Source organism: Lipotes vexillifer, unplaced genomic scaffold (assembly GCF_000442215.2).
Source record: "Lipotes vexillifer unplaced genomic scaffold, Lipotes_vexillifer_v1.1 scaffold1129, whole genome shotgun sequence".
Taxonomy (NCBI): Eukaryota; Metazoa; Chordata; class Mammalia; order Artiodactyla; family Lipotidae; genus Lipotes; species Lipotes vexillifer.
This window is the reverse complement of record NW_006789022.1, coordinates 3,273,554-3,288,728: the sequence shown is the minus strand read 5'-3', so window position 1 is coordinate 3,288,728 and position 15,175 is coordinate 3,273,554. Positions and strand designations below refer to the sequence as shown.

The following is a 15,175-nucleotide window of genomic DNA, read 5'->3' as shown; positions in this document are numbered from 1 at the left end:
AGCAGGAAGTCCCAAAGAGTGAGGGCTTTCTATGCCCAGGGATACCAGGCTCTTGGCTCAAAGCAACTCCATGTATGGGGCATAATATACAAGATGCCCCCTAGCCATGGTAAAAAAGGGAGATGCTCTTCTTGGAACAAAAGGGTAGGGGGAGTGTAGAAAACACTGTGTTCAGGAAGGAAGGAGAAAGGCCATAGAACCAGCAAACACGCAGACAGGTGAGAAGAAAGGAAAGGAGGCCTGGGGCAAAGCTGGGTGTCACGGATGGACAAAAAGGAGGAGCACATGATCCTCCCCAAGGACAGGTGGTTCCAGCTCAGGGCTGCACATCTCCTGCAGACGGGCACTGGTCAGGGTGCATCAGCTCAGCCTCCTAGGGGGTGAAGGTCCCCAGGAGGGGAGACAGAGGTTAAAACTGACCTGATGTAGGTGGACTGGTCTCGAAAGGCATCACACAGGGTGTTTTCGTCAAGCCACAGCTCTTCTAGCTTCAGCCCTTTTATCTTGTCCAACTCCCGCTCAGACTTTAGCTGCAAAGGATGGGGAGAAAAGGGGGGAAAGACATGCTGGTAAAGGGAGCCAGCTAGATTCCTCCCACCCCCAAGCCCCACCTCATCCCTTAAATGCCCTCCCTCGCCTCTTGCTGCCACCAGGCAAGCTCTCTCCACCCTCTGCCCACCCCATCCAAAATACAAACAGCCTCTCAATCTCACCTCATTTCCAGAAAGATTGAGGATCTTGAGATTGGGTGCTTTCTGCACAAGGCTGGACAAGTCATCCAGCCTGTACAGCTTGTTATTACTCAAGTTTAAGGACAACAGCTGTGGGGAGAGAAGAATTTAGAGGAAGCACCAACAGCAAGGGAACAAACCTGCCTCCCAACCCCATCCTATCTATCTATCTATCTATCCCACCCTGCTTCCTCCCACCTAGTGGGACAAAGGCCTCACCTCAGGGATGTTCTCTTCAATGATTCGCAGGGTGGCTTCCATACAGCTTCTACGATTCAGGACAACATCAATGTTCTGGGCCACCAAATCTTCAGGAAGGAAAGGGAAGTCTGAGAGGGCTCACCCAGGCCAGCGTTCCCACCAAACCAGCCTCAAATGTTCACTGCCTGACAGATCCCTCTCTGCCGCCACCCATCTGAGAATTACTGCTATCAACCGTACCTGGGTCTGAACGGAGGCCCTTGAGGTCAAGTGCTTGCTGGGAGCCATCGTATCGTTTGCTCATGACCAGCTACAGAGGAATACAAAGGATTCAGCGGTCACTGGAGTCGCGTGTGGGCATGGGGGGAGGGTGAGAACTGGCGGGGGGAGGGTGGAAGCACCCACCCCTTGAGGCTGCCTCACCTTTAGCTGCTCTACTTGTTCTGGCTTCAGTTCATTCTGCACAGTATGCGGTGGAAGAGAGGAGTTGATGATGATAGATATCTGCAGGGGAGACACGCATGGGCACGGTGCCCCAGGACCAAGACCCAGTCCATGCCCTGAGCACCAATCCCCACCCCCAAGCAAGCCAGGCGCTTCACACACACCCTGCGGTTCTCCTGATCCAAAATCTTATAGTTGACAGCCTTCAACGCAGAAGCAGTGCTGGCATCCTCAACAAAAAACTGGGCCCGTGTGTTTTCATAGTGAAACTGCAAGAAGAGAAAACAGCAGCATTGGACTTGGGAGCCCAGAGCACCCCCGTGTAGGTGGCATCTCCACCTGCTCCTTGGTCCCCAGCCACACACTTGGGCCTTCTCTTACCTCAATGGGAATGAAAGGGATGTTGCACTTGCTCTGAATCATGCTCAGGAGCCATGACTTGTCATATTTCCTGCCATAAGGAATCTAGATGAGAGAAAGAGAAGAGAAGGGAACAACACATAACTAATACTGAACAGCAGATCCACTCTAGTCCTCCTTTCGTATCATCTGCCAAGTTCTGAAGAAATGGCCAATTAAAGGTTTTCTGGGGGGACTTCCCTGGTGGTCCAGTGGTTAAGACTCCTCACTCCCAATGCTGGGGGCCCAGGTTCGATCCCTGGTCAGGGAACTAGATCCCGCATGCCACATCTAAGACCCAGTGCAGCCAAATAAATATTTAAAAAAAAAACGTTTTCTGGGTTCCCTGGTGGTCCGGGTTCAATCCCTGGTGGGGGAACTAAGAAGATCCCACAAGCTGCACGGTGTGGCCAAAAAAAAGGGTTTCTACTCAAGCCAAAAACGAACTCCTTAACCTCCTTTCTGTCCATTTATACTTATTATTCCTCAAAAGATTCAAATTGTTTGATTCTAAAAGTTCCAAGACATCATTTATAACCTGCCTGCCCCTGAGAGAACTCAAGGGACCCCCAGCTCCACACTCAGCTTGAGTCAGATGGAGACATGTGGAGGCATTATTCCACCTCCCAACTGCAGTTACCACATTTCCCTTTAGATAGCCTCCCCATCCTACCTGTCCCCTTCTCCTTTTCTGAACCTGCTCTTAGGTGTTCTAAGATATTCTTAGGAGAAAGAATGGTTACCTGATTGTGGAGTTAACAGCTGAGAACACTGATTTTTTAATGTGAAAAGTAAACACCTTAACTCTGAGCCCAGCCCCCTATAGCTCCCCTGCACCATGTACTTTCCAAGATACTCACTGTAATCTTAAACCAGTTCTTTGAGGTCCCATCCTGGCTGGTGCCAGCCCCTCCCCTCTCTGGAGGAGCTCTATCTCTCCGCAGAGGCACAGTAACATGAATTCGAGACCGCTCGTGCCAATTATCACCCCGACGGTTGGGTCGTGCAGCATAGGGGTTGCTATGGGGAGGGAGAGAATAAAACACTCAGAAAGGTTAGGAATGTCTTCTCAAAGACCTGTTACCAGGACCACAACTAAGACTGCTCAACAATTAAGCAGGTCCTGGCATTAGAAATGACATGGAGAAATGACATGGACAGTAACAGAGCTACATAAATGAGGGGGTCGATAAATTCAAACCAGATCAACTGGTTACTTACTATCGTACTCGGGGAACATCCTGGGCATCGTTCATTGCCACATCTCTCTCATCTTCCTCAAGGCGGGAAGACCGAACAACAGAACCTCCTCCTCCAGACCTCCGGTTCCCCTCAGCATACTTCCACCGGAAGGGGCCCCGGCCTTTCTTTCTTCTTTGAGGGAAACTAACTCGATCATCGTGCTCTGGGGTTGGGAACAGAACATAAATGAGAAAATACATCACTGGTTCAGCTACCTTGCCTGGCAACCACAGCATCCGGCACCCGGCACTATCAGATGAGATACACACTCTCTACAGAGACCACCTCCGTGCAAACTCTTCTGCCTGTCCAGGGAAAGAACCCTCTCCGTGGGATGGCAGCATCAGGGGAAAATGATTGGAAAACTGTGTAAAGTCTTTAGAAAAATGAAGCAGAAACTGGAACTATAGAAAGAAGAAGCAGAATGTGGAAGTGCAAGTGTCCCAAGTTTAACTGGATACAACTCAGAGCCCCTGAAAGTCACCTGAAGTCTGCTTTTCTCAGCCTCCCAAATCTACTTAATCCCACTCAAAATTTTTTTTAACTTTTAATTTTATATTGGAGTATAGCTGATTAACAATGTTGTGTTAGTTTCAGGTATACAGCAAAGTAATTCAGTTATACATATAAATGTTATCTATTCCTTTTCAAATTCTTTTCCCAATTAGGTTGTTAGAGAATACTGAACAGAGTTCCCTGTGTTATACAGTATGTCCTTGTTGGTTATCCATTTTAAATAGAGCAGTGTGTACACATCAATCCCAAACTCCCTAACTATCCCTGCCCCCCCCACCCTTCCCCCCTAGTAACCATAAGTTCATTCCCTAAGTCTACCCTCACTGAAAATTTGATCAGTGATCTCTCACATCTTGGAAAGCCAATCACAATAATTACATCAGCTCTCAGTAAACAATACTTGTTTTGCCTATATAGCACAGACATCAGTTACAAATATGACCAATTTAAGGGCTTCTTTTAAGTCTTGTTCTCTTTTCAAAAAACTAAAAATAGAGCTACCATATGATCCAGCAATTCCATTCCTGGTTATATATCTGGAAAAAACAAAAAATACTAACTCAAAAAGATACATGCATAAATTAAGAGGTTGGGATTAACATATACACACTACTATATATAAAACAGATAATCAACAAGGACCTATCATAGAGCACAGGAAACTCTACTCAAAACTCTGTAATAACCTATATGGGAAAAGAATCTGAAAAACAGATATATGTATAACTAAATCACTTTGCTGTACGCCTAAAACTAACACAGCATTGTAAATCAACCATACGCTAATGTAAAATAAAAATTAAAAAAAAGGAAAACATCAAAACTAAGAAAAAGGGAAGAAAACATATAAGCTTCACTTGTTTTTTTTTAAATCTTTAAATTTTTTATTGGAGTTTAATTGTTTTACATTGCTGTGTTAGTTTCTACTGTACAGCAAAGTGAATCAGCTATATGTATACATATATCCCTTCTTTTTTGGATTTCCTTCCCATTTAGGTAACCACAGAGCACTGAGTAGAGTTCCCTGTGTTATATACCATATGAGCTTCACTTGTGTTCAGGGGGGGGAAAATAAAGATACATGCATCCCAAAGTTCATAGCAGCACTATTTACAGTGGCCAAGATATGGAAGCAACCCAAGTGTCCATCAAGAGACTCATGGATAAAGAAGATGGGGTACATATATACACAACAGAATACTACTCAGTCATAAAAAAGAATGAAATCTTGCTACTGCAACACCATGAATGGACTTGGAGGGTATTATGCTTAGTGAAATAAGTCAGACAGAAAAAGACAATTATTGTATAATAGCACCTACATGTGGAATCTAAAAAATAAATATATTCAGCAAAACAGAAACAGTCTCACAGATATAGATAACAAACTAGTGGTTACCACTGGGGAGATGGAAGTGGGGAGGGGCAAGATAAGGTTATGGGATTAAGAGATACAAACTACTAAATATACAATGGATAAGCAACAAGGATATATTGTACGGCATGGGCAGTGACAGCCATTACTTTGTAATAACTTTTAATGGAATCGAATTTATCAAATACTGAATCACTATGTCATCATACACCTGAAACTAACATAATACTGTAAATCAACCTTACTAAAAAAAACTAAATAAATAAAATTCTTGTTCTAAAACTGCCACTCTGAAGTGAATGTGGAAGTGTGAGTGACCCAAGTGTAACTGGACACAACTCAGACTCCCTGAAAGTCACCTGAAATCAGCTGTCAGCCCACCCAAATCTACTTAATCCCAAGGTGACCTCTCTTACATCTCAGAATCACAATGATTACATTAGCTTTCAGTAAACAATACCTCTTTTGCCTATACAGTACAAACATCAGTTACAAATATGACCAATTTAAGAGCTTCTTTTGAAAGCCTTATTCTCAAACTGCCACTCTGAAGTTTAGGGAGTGAGCTCTTTGTTTCCTTGGTCAGAAATGACTCTTAACTCAGGAGACAACTCCTAAATTCAGGTTCTAGTGGCAGCTAGGGTGTTTCACCAAGGGTCCTCAAATGTTCTCCAGGAATATGATCCTCTGAATCCTGGTGGGTAGGAATGGCTTCTTAAAAAAGAGGCATGATTCCCCAAAAAGGTCTGTCTAATGCGTAATACTCTGCAAACAATGAACCTCAAGAAATGACCCTGGGGAAAAAATAATAAATGAATAGAAAGCGCAGCTAACGTTCATTGAGGGCTTTCTCCAAGCCAGGCACTATGCTCCAGGCACTTGACACGAACAATCTCGTTTCAACGCACACACGGAGACAAACTCAGGAGGTAGGTACTGTTTCTATCCTTATTAAAGGGGTGGAAAATCAGGCCTGAGTGTTTAACTCACTCAAGATTGGCATAGCCAACTCAGGATTGAAACCTCGGCTGTCGTGTGCTCTTAACCACTACTCTGGACTAAAACCCAATGTAGTGTTCGGACTAGAACATCGAGTTAGTGTGTAGGTCTAAAATATTAAGCCAAAGCCGCGGCGGGTGGGGGGGAGGGGGAGGGGGCAAGACCGACTGGTCGCGCGGTAGAAAATAGGGCACCGACGGCCCAAGAGCAGGGCACCGACTCACATTAAAGAGTCTGGCAGCCAAATTGAACTGACAGGTATCAACCACCCACAAAGTTCAAAGGAATCTCATCACCACGCTGCCGAGCCACCGGCTTCGAGCCGCAGGTGCTCGCAACGCCAGGATTACGGAATTAACAAGTCGGGCACCCACCCTCAAGTTCAGCCAAACCCCCGGGATGCCGAGCCCCGGGCCCACGCCGCGCACTGCCGCTCCCCGCGGACGCCGGGCCCCTCGCGGCCTCACGCCGCGGCTCTGTGGCCTAGGCCGGCGCTGCCCAGCTGAGCCCAGATCGTCCTGCTCCCCAACCCAAGGGCCGGCACTGACCGTTGTACGACTTCCCCTCGTCCGCCATGGCACACCGAGAAAGGGAGGGCTCTGTCGCGGGCCGCAACGCAGCCTAACGACCGGACGCCCAAGCTCTCCAGTCCGAAGTGCTCCTACGCCGGGTTCCACTGCATTTATGGGGGCGAGAGCGTCACAACCAGCCGACGTCCTACAATAATAGGCGGGGCCGCTGGGACATATGCGCGCGCATCCGACGGGCTGACGCGCCGGGGGCGGGACTTGGCGCTGCACGCCCCGCCCAGGACCCGAGCTCGCGAAGCCCAGTTACCGCGAGTTCGCCCCGCCCCCTACTCTCATCCGTCCGCCGCTAGACCGGCACCACAAAGGTAGGGGCTCAAGCAGAGAGCTGGACGCTACAGCCCAGGATTCCAAGAGGAACAGGGAAGAGAAGCCACAGGAAGGGCTGCCGAGGAATGGGAGACCAAGGGCCTTGGAGCGGGAGTGACCGCTCATAGACCCCTACGGGGATCCAACCAGGGCTTAAGTCTCAGCTTAGCCCAGCCCTTTGCCATCTGCTTATCTATGCCGTGATTTCCTCGCCTATAAAAATAGAAAACTAGAAGGTAAGCTCCAAGAGAGCAGGGACTTGACTAATTCATGGCTTTTTTCTCCAGCACCTGGCGCAGTACCATGCCTAGCACGTAGCGGGAACTCAACAAATATTTATGAAATAAGCTTCCTATCTATGCGTTCCCCCAAGAAGGGTTGCAGAGTCAAATGAGAAAAACTGCACTTGTCAGGCTTTGGTCGTCTTCACAGACCGCCCCACCCACCACCGATGTGCTGTGTTAAACCCACATCGTGGGTCAACTGGGCAGTGAAGATGCAAGCAAGACCATCCCCTGAACACAGGCCAAGGGGAGAGGAAATATTAAAACACCAGGCCTAGGAAAGACCTGGGCTCCCCCAGACACCCCCCCCCCCCCAAAGTGCTACGGCCAGCCCAGTGTGATGGTGATGGTCCTCGCTATAGCTTGAGTTTCCTTTGGGTGTGTGAAATGGGGGAACTTCGGTGACCTCGGCACGATGTGGTCGTGGGTCCTGCTCGGGACTGACAAGCATATTGACCTCCCTGGAGGGTAGGTGTTCCAGGCAGGTCTCTACTTCATTCTCGTGTGACTAGCTTGGATTTGGTGAGGGGCTTCGAGGGGACCACGAGCCTCAGCTGGAGCTGCGAACAAACACTTCTCTTCACCTTTCACTCCTGGCAGCAGGCAGAACTCCTGCTTCATCCAGCCCAAGGAAAACGTGGGGCCAGCTGGTTGGAGGATGCAGATGAAACAGGTCCAAATACTTCTGGAGATGGTCCTGGAAATTGCCACTGATCCCACTCTGAGATCCTGCTCCCCCCTTTGAAGGGAAGTTTCCATGCTAATTAAGTGCTGCTGCACTTGGTTACCCCCTCCTGGAGGCAGCTGTGTGCATGGAGCCCAAAGCCTGGCCCCTTGGGGCCATCAGCCCAACCCTTTCAGTTATAATATTGGGCAGTGGGCTCACTCCACTTGCTGCCTAGGCCTTTTGACGCTCCCACCCAAAAATGACGACATGGCTAGTGAGGCTGACAGTCTTGTTGTAATTGGGAGAAAACAGGCTGCAGCACATTTGGCAGATTGAGAGTCACCTGCAGCCAAAGTTGGGGTTATGCAGGCAGCCGAGGGGCTCAGGGCCCCCTGCCTCACATGGTGAAGAGAGGAAGAAGAGGTCAAATTCTAACCCAGATGGGAAAATTGGTCCCTGGGCCAGTTTCACTTCCTTTCCTCAGTCTCAGGAAGGTGAGGAAGGACATCACCTCCCCTTGCTGCCAAAGTTTCTTTTGCGACAGGCTGGGGAGGGTTTATAAAAATCTCCTAGTGGAGACAACCTGCGTGATGAGCCCCCCAGTTGGCCTCTGCTCCCTTCCAGCCACTTCACAGCAGAGTCCAAATCCAGAACCGTGTGTGTTTCATGGGCTGGAGGGTGGTGAGGGGAGGACGGGGTGGCCAGAGGAAAGGAGTGGGGGATTGGAGGCAGTGGCCATTCTTAGCAGTTCGAAGGAAGCAGGGTTTTTCTCCCAAGCATCCTGCACAGGCTCAGTGGCAGCTCTGGCCACCTGCCCTCCCAGGAGGGTTCCAAACCCCCATGGAGTGCCTCAGAGTGGAGAGGGTTCAGGCAAGGAAGACCACAAAGATGATGAAGAACACAATGAGGATGAGGAAGATTTTGACCATAAGCCACCGGTTGGAGGTGACCGACTGGAAGTACTTGAGGATCTCTGAGTGGGCGGCCTCAACATCCAGCTGGGCTCCCAGCACATTCTCGTCGATCCTGGGGATAGGGCCGGGAGGAGGGGAAAGAGAATGACACTGGATTAAAAAGAATGCTGTTGAAGTGTATTTTCTGCATGTTTATATACTTGTATTGATATACAGAAAAAGCTCTGGAAGGGTAATATAAACAAGTCTTGGCTGGGGTTTGAAAATCAACTCTGCAACTTATTAGCTTATGACCCCTAAGCCAGTCATTTAACCTCAAGTCTCATTTTCCTCAACTGCAAAGGAAGGAAAAATGAGGATAACACAAATCGTAAGTTTGTTGTCAATCTTAAATGAGTTATATAAAGTGCCCAACCCATACTAAGAGGATCCAAAATGTTATATTTTTTTGCTCATTGGTATTTATTGATTTTTGTCTAATAAACAGTATTGCATTTGTAATAAGGGGGGAAAGTTCACAGACCATTACGGTAAGGAAACCCTGGTTCTGAGTGAGAAAGGAAGAAAAACTTGATGATGTGGACAGAAAGTCAAGGGATAAGAAAAGCCCTATATTAGGAAAACATGTCTCTCAGGATATAGAGAAGTTCTCAGAAGAATGGCAATCTCTTGAGACACTGCTGAGGAAAATCAATATCCCAGCTAATCTGAATATGCAGTCCTAAAAACCAAATATAAACCCCGGTCTTTGCAAAGGGAGTCACAGGGAGCAGGCACCTGTGGGAAGAAAAGTTGGTGGAGCCTAGTAATCAAATAGGTAAGTGAGAGGCAAGGCTGGGCCAGTGGCTGCAAGCCCAAGGTCCTGGTAAGGTGGTCATGAGGACGGCGAGCTAATCTCTGTCCAAATACAGGAGCCTGGATTGTACATGGCTTCAGGGAGGCTAAAGTTATCAGGTTTCCTAGCTTTTGGCTGTAACTACATTTCTCAGTGTGGATGCGTTTATCATCTCATACCCAATTAAGCTCATTCATATCGGCAATTATAATGGCTTTGCTTAACAAAAATGGAAAAACAATGAATGCAATCTGGCATCTAAAAGATTTTTTTTTTTTTTCCTTGCGTTATGCGGGCCTCTCACTGTTGTGGCCTCTCCCATTTGCGGAGCACAGGCTCCGGACGCGCAGGCTCAGTGGCCATGGCTCACGGGCCCAGCCGCTCCGGGGCATGTGGGATCTTCCCGAAACGGGGCACGAACCCGCGTCTCCTGCATCGGCAGGCGGACTCTCAAGCACTGCGCCACCAGGGAAGCCCTGCATCTAAAAGATTTTAAATGGGAGTCTGTGAATGAAATCTAATACAAGGAAAGAAATTACTATTATTCTATAGTAATTTTAAGACAGAAAACTTCTTTAAGGAAGAATGTCAGCTAATAAATGTAGAAGGAATAAGCAAATTAGAAAATTACCATTTTGCAACACACACTCTCACAAACGAATCAGGCAAGGACCATCCAGGGGCTAAGGAACTGGAAATTCACAGGGACCCAAAGCATCACTCCACAGATGACTCAGTCTGATGGTCACCACCTTGAACAAGTGGCCAAACTTGGTATCACCAATAAAAGACATAACCTCGGGCTTCCCAAATACATGGAACTTAAATTTAATCATAGGGAAAACAGTGGACAAATAAACATGCAGGACCTCGTACAAGAGACACTGGCCTCTTCAAAAAAAAGTAAGTATCACACACACAAAAAAAACAAAAGGCAGACTAAAGAGACACAACAATCAAATGAAATGTATGAATGTTGCCTGAATCTTAAATTGAAGGAAAAAAGCTAAAAACTGTTTTTTTAGAACAGTTGGGGAAATTTGAGTATGGACTGAGTACTGGACTGTGTTGGAGAATTGTTCATTTTCTTAGGCTTGATAATGTTATTGTGGCTGCTCAGAAGAATACCTATTTTTGGCAGATGCTTGCTGAAGTATCTGGGGATAAAATGTCATGATGTTTGCACCTACTTTTAAATGATTCAGGAAAAAAAAAAGGTGAGAGGAAGCAAATGTGATAAAATGTCAACAGTTGGTGAATCCCGGTGAAAGGAGTAGAGGTGTTCCTTATGCTATCCTCCCAACTTTTCTATAGTTTGAAAATTTTTAATTTACAAGTTGGAGGGAAAAGGAAAATGACTAACACTACATCAGCAGTTTTTCTACCTTAGAAAAACATAAGAATCACCTGTTGAGCATCTCAAAAACGCAGATTCGGGCTTCCCTGGTGGTGCAGTGGCTGAGAGTCCGCCTGCCGATGCAGGGGACACGGGTTCATGCCCCGGTCCGGGAAGATCCCACATGCCGCGGAGCGGCTGGGCCCATGAGCCATGGCCGCTGAACCTGCGCATCCAGAGCCTGTGCTCCGCAACGGGAGAGGCCACAACGGTGAGAGGCCCGCATACCGCAAATCAAAAACAAAAACAGGACTTCCCTGGTGGCGCAGTGGTTGAGAGTCCACCTGCCGATGCACGGGACACGGGTTCGTGCCCTGGTCCGGGAAGATCCCACATGCCGCGGAGCGGCTGGGCCCGTGAACCATGGCTGCTGAGCCTGCGCTTCCGGAGCTGTGCTCCACGACGGGAGGGGCCACAGCAGTGAGAGGCCCGTGTACCGCAAAAAAAAACAAAAAAACCCGCAGATTCTTTTTCTTTTTTTTTTTTTCTGCCAAGCCAAGTGACTTGTGGGAACTTAATTCCCCGACCAGGGATCGAACCTGAGCCCACAGCAGTGAAAGCGTGAAGTCCTAACCACGGGACCGCCAGGGAATTAGCATTTTCACTGCTGTGAGCCGGGGTTTGATCCCTGGTTGGGGAACTAAGATGCCACATGCCACAAGGAGTGGGCAGAAGAAAAAAAAAGCAAATTCTTAGGTCTCACATTCAGAGATTCTAGGGTGGGGCCCAGGAAACTACATACTAAGAACTTTGGACTAAATCAGTGGTTTCTCAAGAGGGTGCTCGAATCCAGATCCACTGGCATTTGCAGGAAGCGAACACAAGAATATCTGGGTCTATTTTAAAAACATCATCCTTTCAAAATTTCAATTTCTTTTTCATATCATTGCCCACAAATTTTCTCTCCTTTGTTATTTCCCTTTTATGTTTCAATCTACTGCTAGATTGCTTCTGACCCACTCAACTGAAACTGCTGGCACTGATCCAATTAATCCAAGCCCCCTGATCCAAGTAATGCTTGAGGATCCTTAATTCACACTTCCTTTCTCAGGGGCACCAAGAAATAACGACCCCTTTCTCCCTAAAATTCTTTCCACCTCAGCTTCACATCTCTTTGCTTTTTTCTCTCATCTCCCTAAAACTTCCTCCTCAGTCTCTTGGACAGATTCTTCCCTTCACCACATGTGCCTGGAATCCATGGGGAGCTGTCCTGTCCTTATTCTCACTTTACCCATTGTCCCTGGATAGTCTTATCTACCTCCATGGTTTCACCCAGAAGCTGCTGACTCCCAAGTCCTTCTCTCTAGCTTAGCCCTCTCTTCTGAGCATTAAGACCATGCATCTCATGCCTCTCAGCTGTCCCAGAACAAACCTCATTCTCCTCACCCAGCACCAGTCTGCGGCCTCTTGCGTTCTCTCCCTATCCCCAGATCCAGGAGGACTAGCTCACAGGAGCAGTGACAAATGTTTGCTAAACCAATGAACAAACGAGTACTAACACCGAAAAATACTTATGACACTTTTTCAAGGAAGACTAGAATGTAAAGTTGTATACATACTATATAACTCTAACTTTTTTTTTTTTTAAATAAAAGGCTTTCAGTTTTGTTGGCATGCGAGATTTTAGTTCCCTGTCCAGGGACGGAACCCATGCCCCCTGCAGTGGAAGTGCAGAGTCCTAACCACTGCACTGCCAGGGAATTCCCTAACTCTATTTAAAACACATATGCAGGGGCTTCCCTGGTGGCGCAGTGGTTAAGAATCCACCTGCCAATGCAGGGGACACAGGTTCGATCCCTGGTCCGGGAAGATCCCATATGCCGTGGAGCAACTAAGCCCATGTGCCACAACTGCTGAGCCTGTGCTCTAGAGCCCGTGAGCCACAACTACTGAAGCCCGCGCACCTAGAGCCCGTGCTCCGCAGCAAGAGAAGCCACCACGATGAGAAGCCTGCACACCACAACGAAGAGTAGCCCCTGCTCGCCCCAACTAGAGAAAGCCCGCATGCAGCAACAAAGACCCAATGCAGCCAAAAAAATAAATAATAATAATAATAAATTCTTAAAAAAACACACATATGCATTGGGGAAAGAACACAAAGCTTTTATTGATACAAATCTGTTTCTTTGAATCTATAATATTCGAATACTCAAAATACACTGTAAGGCTTCCCTGGTGGCGCAGTGGTTAAGAACCCGCCTGCCAATACAGGGGACACGGGCTCGAGCCCTGGTCCGGGAAGCTCCCACACGCCACGGAGCAACTAAGCCCATACGCCACAACTACTGAGCCTGCGCTCTAGACCCCACAAGCCACAAGCACTGAGCCCACATGCCACAGCTACTACAGCTACTACATGCCACACACCTACAGCCTGTGCTCCACAACGAGAAGCCACCACAATGAGAAGCCTTTGCTATAGAGCCTGTGCTATAGAGCCTACAGCCCGTGCTCCACACGGCTGTGGTGTAGAGCACCACAATGAGAAGCCCACGCACCGCAACGAAGAGTAGCCCCCGAGTAGCCCCCGCTCGCAGAAACTAGAGCGCACACAGCAACAAAGACCCAATGCAACCAAAAAACAAAAAACAAAAATATTGCAGCCTGAGGAGCTTCAGTGTTTATGGCCTAACTCAGCAATTCAACTGAATTCCCTAGGTCTCAGCTGAACCATCTAAGAATCAGTAAATTCTCCTGGTTCTAGGATCAAGACTGCTGTCTTCACAGTGCCATTAAATTGCCCAATTAAATATGTGAGGCTGCTTAATGCACTGGTGCTGGGAAACCTGCCTTATACAAATGCAGGTGTTCACGCAGTTTCACTTGATCAACAACCAGGAGTACAAGCACTCTGCTTGCTAGGTGCTGTGGGGAATAAAGAACATCCAGGCCTGGACATTGCCTGAAGGCATCAGAGCAAGTGGGCGGGAATGTGTGAACATGCAGATTGCTCAGAACTCGCTCCTTGATTCTCTCCACTAATGGCCTTTCTTCTTACCGAACTGAGAACATGGAAGTAGTCTGAAGAATTGGGCAAGGTAAAAAAAACAGGTCCCTGGGCTCACACTTGGAGATTCTGATTCCACAGATGTGAGTGCAGTGGACTGCCGGGAACCTTCATTTTTTTTTTTTTTTCCAGGAGAAAATATATTTTTAAATTAGGTATAGCTGATTTAAGATACTACAGTAATTTCAGGTATAGAACATGGTGATTCAAAATTTTTTGTTTGTTTGTTTTTTTGTGTTTTTTTGGCGGTACGCGGGCCTCTCACTGTTGTGGCCTCTCCCGTTGCGGAGCACAGGCTCCGGACGCACAGGCTCAGCGGCCATGGCTCACGGGCCCAGCCACTCTGCGGCATGTGGGATCTTCCCAGACCGGGGCACGAACCCGTGTCCCGTGCATCGGCAGGTGGACTCCCAACCACTGCGCCACCAGGGAAGCCCTCAAAGTTTTTACAGATTATACTCCATTTAAAGTTATTATAAAATGTTGGCTATATTCCCTGTGCTGTAAAATATTTACATTCTTGTAGCTTATTTTATATAGTTTTTATCTCTTAAACCCCTTCCCCTATCTTGCCCCTCCCCCTTCCCTCTCCCCATCAGTAACCACTAGTTTGTTCTCTATATCTGTGAATTTGTTTCTGTTTTGTTACATTCATTCATTTTTTTCTTTCCATTTTTTAAATTGACGTATTGTTGATTTACAATATTATATGTTTTAGATGTACAACATAGTGATTCACAATTTTTAGAAGTTATACTCCAATTAGTTATAAAATATTGGCTATATTGTCTGAACTCTACAGTATATCCTGGTAGCTTGTTTTATACACAGTAGTCTGTACCTCTTAATCCCCCACCCGCATGTTGCCCCTCCCCCTTCACTCTCCCCACTGGTAACCACTAGTTTGTTCTTTATATCTGAGTCTGTCTCTTTTTTGTCATATTCAATAGTTTGTCTTATTTTTTAGATTCCACATATAAGTGATATTATACACTATTTGTCTTTGACTTATTTCACTAAGCATAATACACTCCAAGCCTATTCATTGTTGCAAGAGTTGCTGCAAATGGCAAGAGTTCATTCTTTTTATGGCTGAGCAGTATTCCATTGTATACATATACTACGTCTTCCTTATCCATTCACCTGTTGATGGACACCTAGGATGTTTCCATATCTTGGCTATTCTAAATAGTGGTGCTGTGAACACTGGGGTGAACGTATCTTTTCAAATTAGTGTTTTCATTTTCTTTGGATATATACCCAGGAGTG

General features: G+C 47.0%; 2 protein-coding genes and 1 non-coding gene across 6 annotated transcripts in view; 1 reads left to right on the top strand and 2 right to left on the bottom strand.

Moving 5' to 3' along the window:
• NXF1 (nuclear RNA export factor 1) overlaps positions 1 to 6,593 on the bottom strand; it is an 11,878-nt gene extending 5,285 nt beyond the window's left edge. Inside the window, exons 1-10 of one of the 2 annotated variants that reach the window (XM_007462126.1) lie at positions 6,456 to 6,593; positions 2,997 to 3,180; positions 2,636 to 2,795; positions 1,758 to 1,841; positions 1,541 to 1,645; positions 1,356 to 1,436; positions 1,173 to 1,242; positions 951 to 1,039; positions 714 to 821; positions 421 to 530 (exon numbers count right to left, since the gene is read on the bottom strand). In XM_007462126.1, the coding sequence (XP_007462188.1) occupies positions 421 to 530; positions 714 to 821; positions 951 to 1,039; positions 1,173 to 1,242; positions 1,356 to 1,436; positions 1,541 to 1,645; positions 1,758 to 1,841; positions 2,636 to 2,795; positions 2,997 to 3,180; positions 6,456 to 6,483 (1,019 nt within the window). In that variant the 5' untranslated portion in view covers positions 6,484 to 6,593. Of the gene's footprint in view, positions 1 to 420; positions 531 to 713; positions 822 to 950; positions 1,040 to 1,172; positions 1,243 to 1,355; positions 1,437 to 1,540; positions 1,646 to 1,757; positions 1,842 to 2,635; positions 2,796 to 2,996; positions 3,218 to 6,455 lie in introns of those variants that run through there. The other variant, XM_007462125.1, reaches the window with a different exon arrangement.
• On the top strand, positions 1,974 to 2,046 carry TRNAG-CCC (transfer RNA glycine (anticodon CCC)). Its single transcript has one exon. It is a non-coding gene; the product is annotated as a tRNA-Gly (tRNA).
• Positions 6,594 to 8,029: 1,436 nt separating the features above from the next.
• The window catches only part of STX5 (syntaxin 5), a 28,675-nt gene continuing 21,529 nt past the window's right edge, over positions 8,030 to 15,175 (bottom strand). Inside the window, exon 11 of one of the 3 annotated variants that reach the window (XM_007462122.1) lies at positions 8,030 to 8,818. In XM_007462122.1, coding sequence (XP_007462184.1) covers positions 8,605 to 8,818 — 214 coding nt within the window. In that variant the 3' untranslated portion in view covers positions 8,030 to 8,604. The remainder of the gene's footprint in view (positions 8,819 to 15,175) is intronic. The other 2 variants (XM_007462123.1, XM_007462124.1) reach the window with 2 other exon arrangements.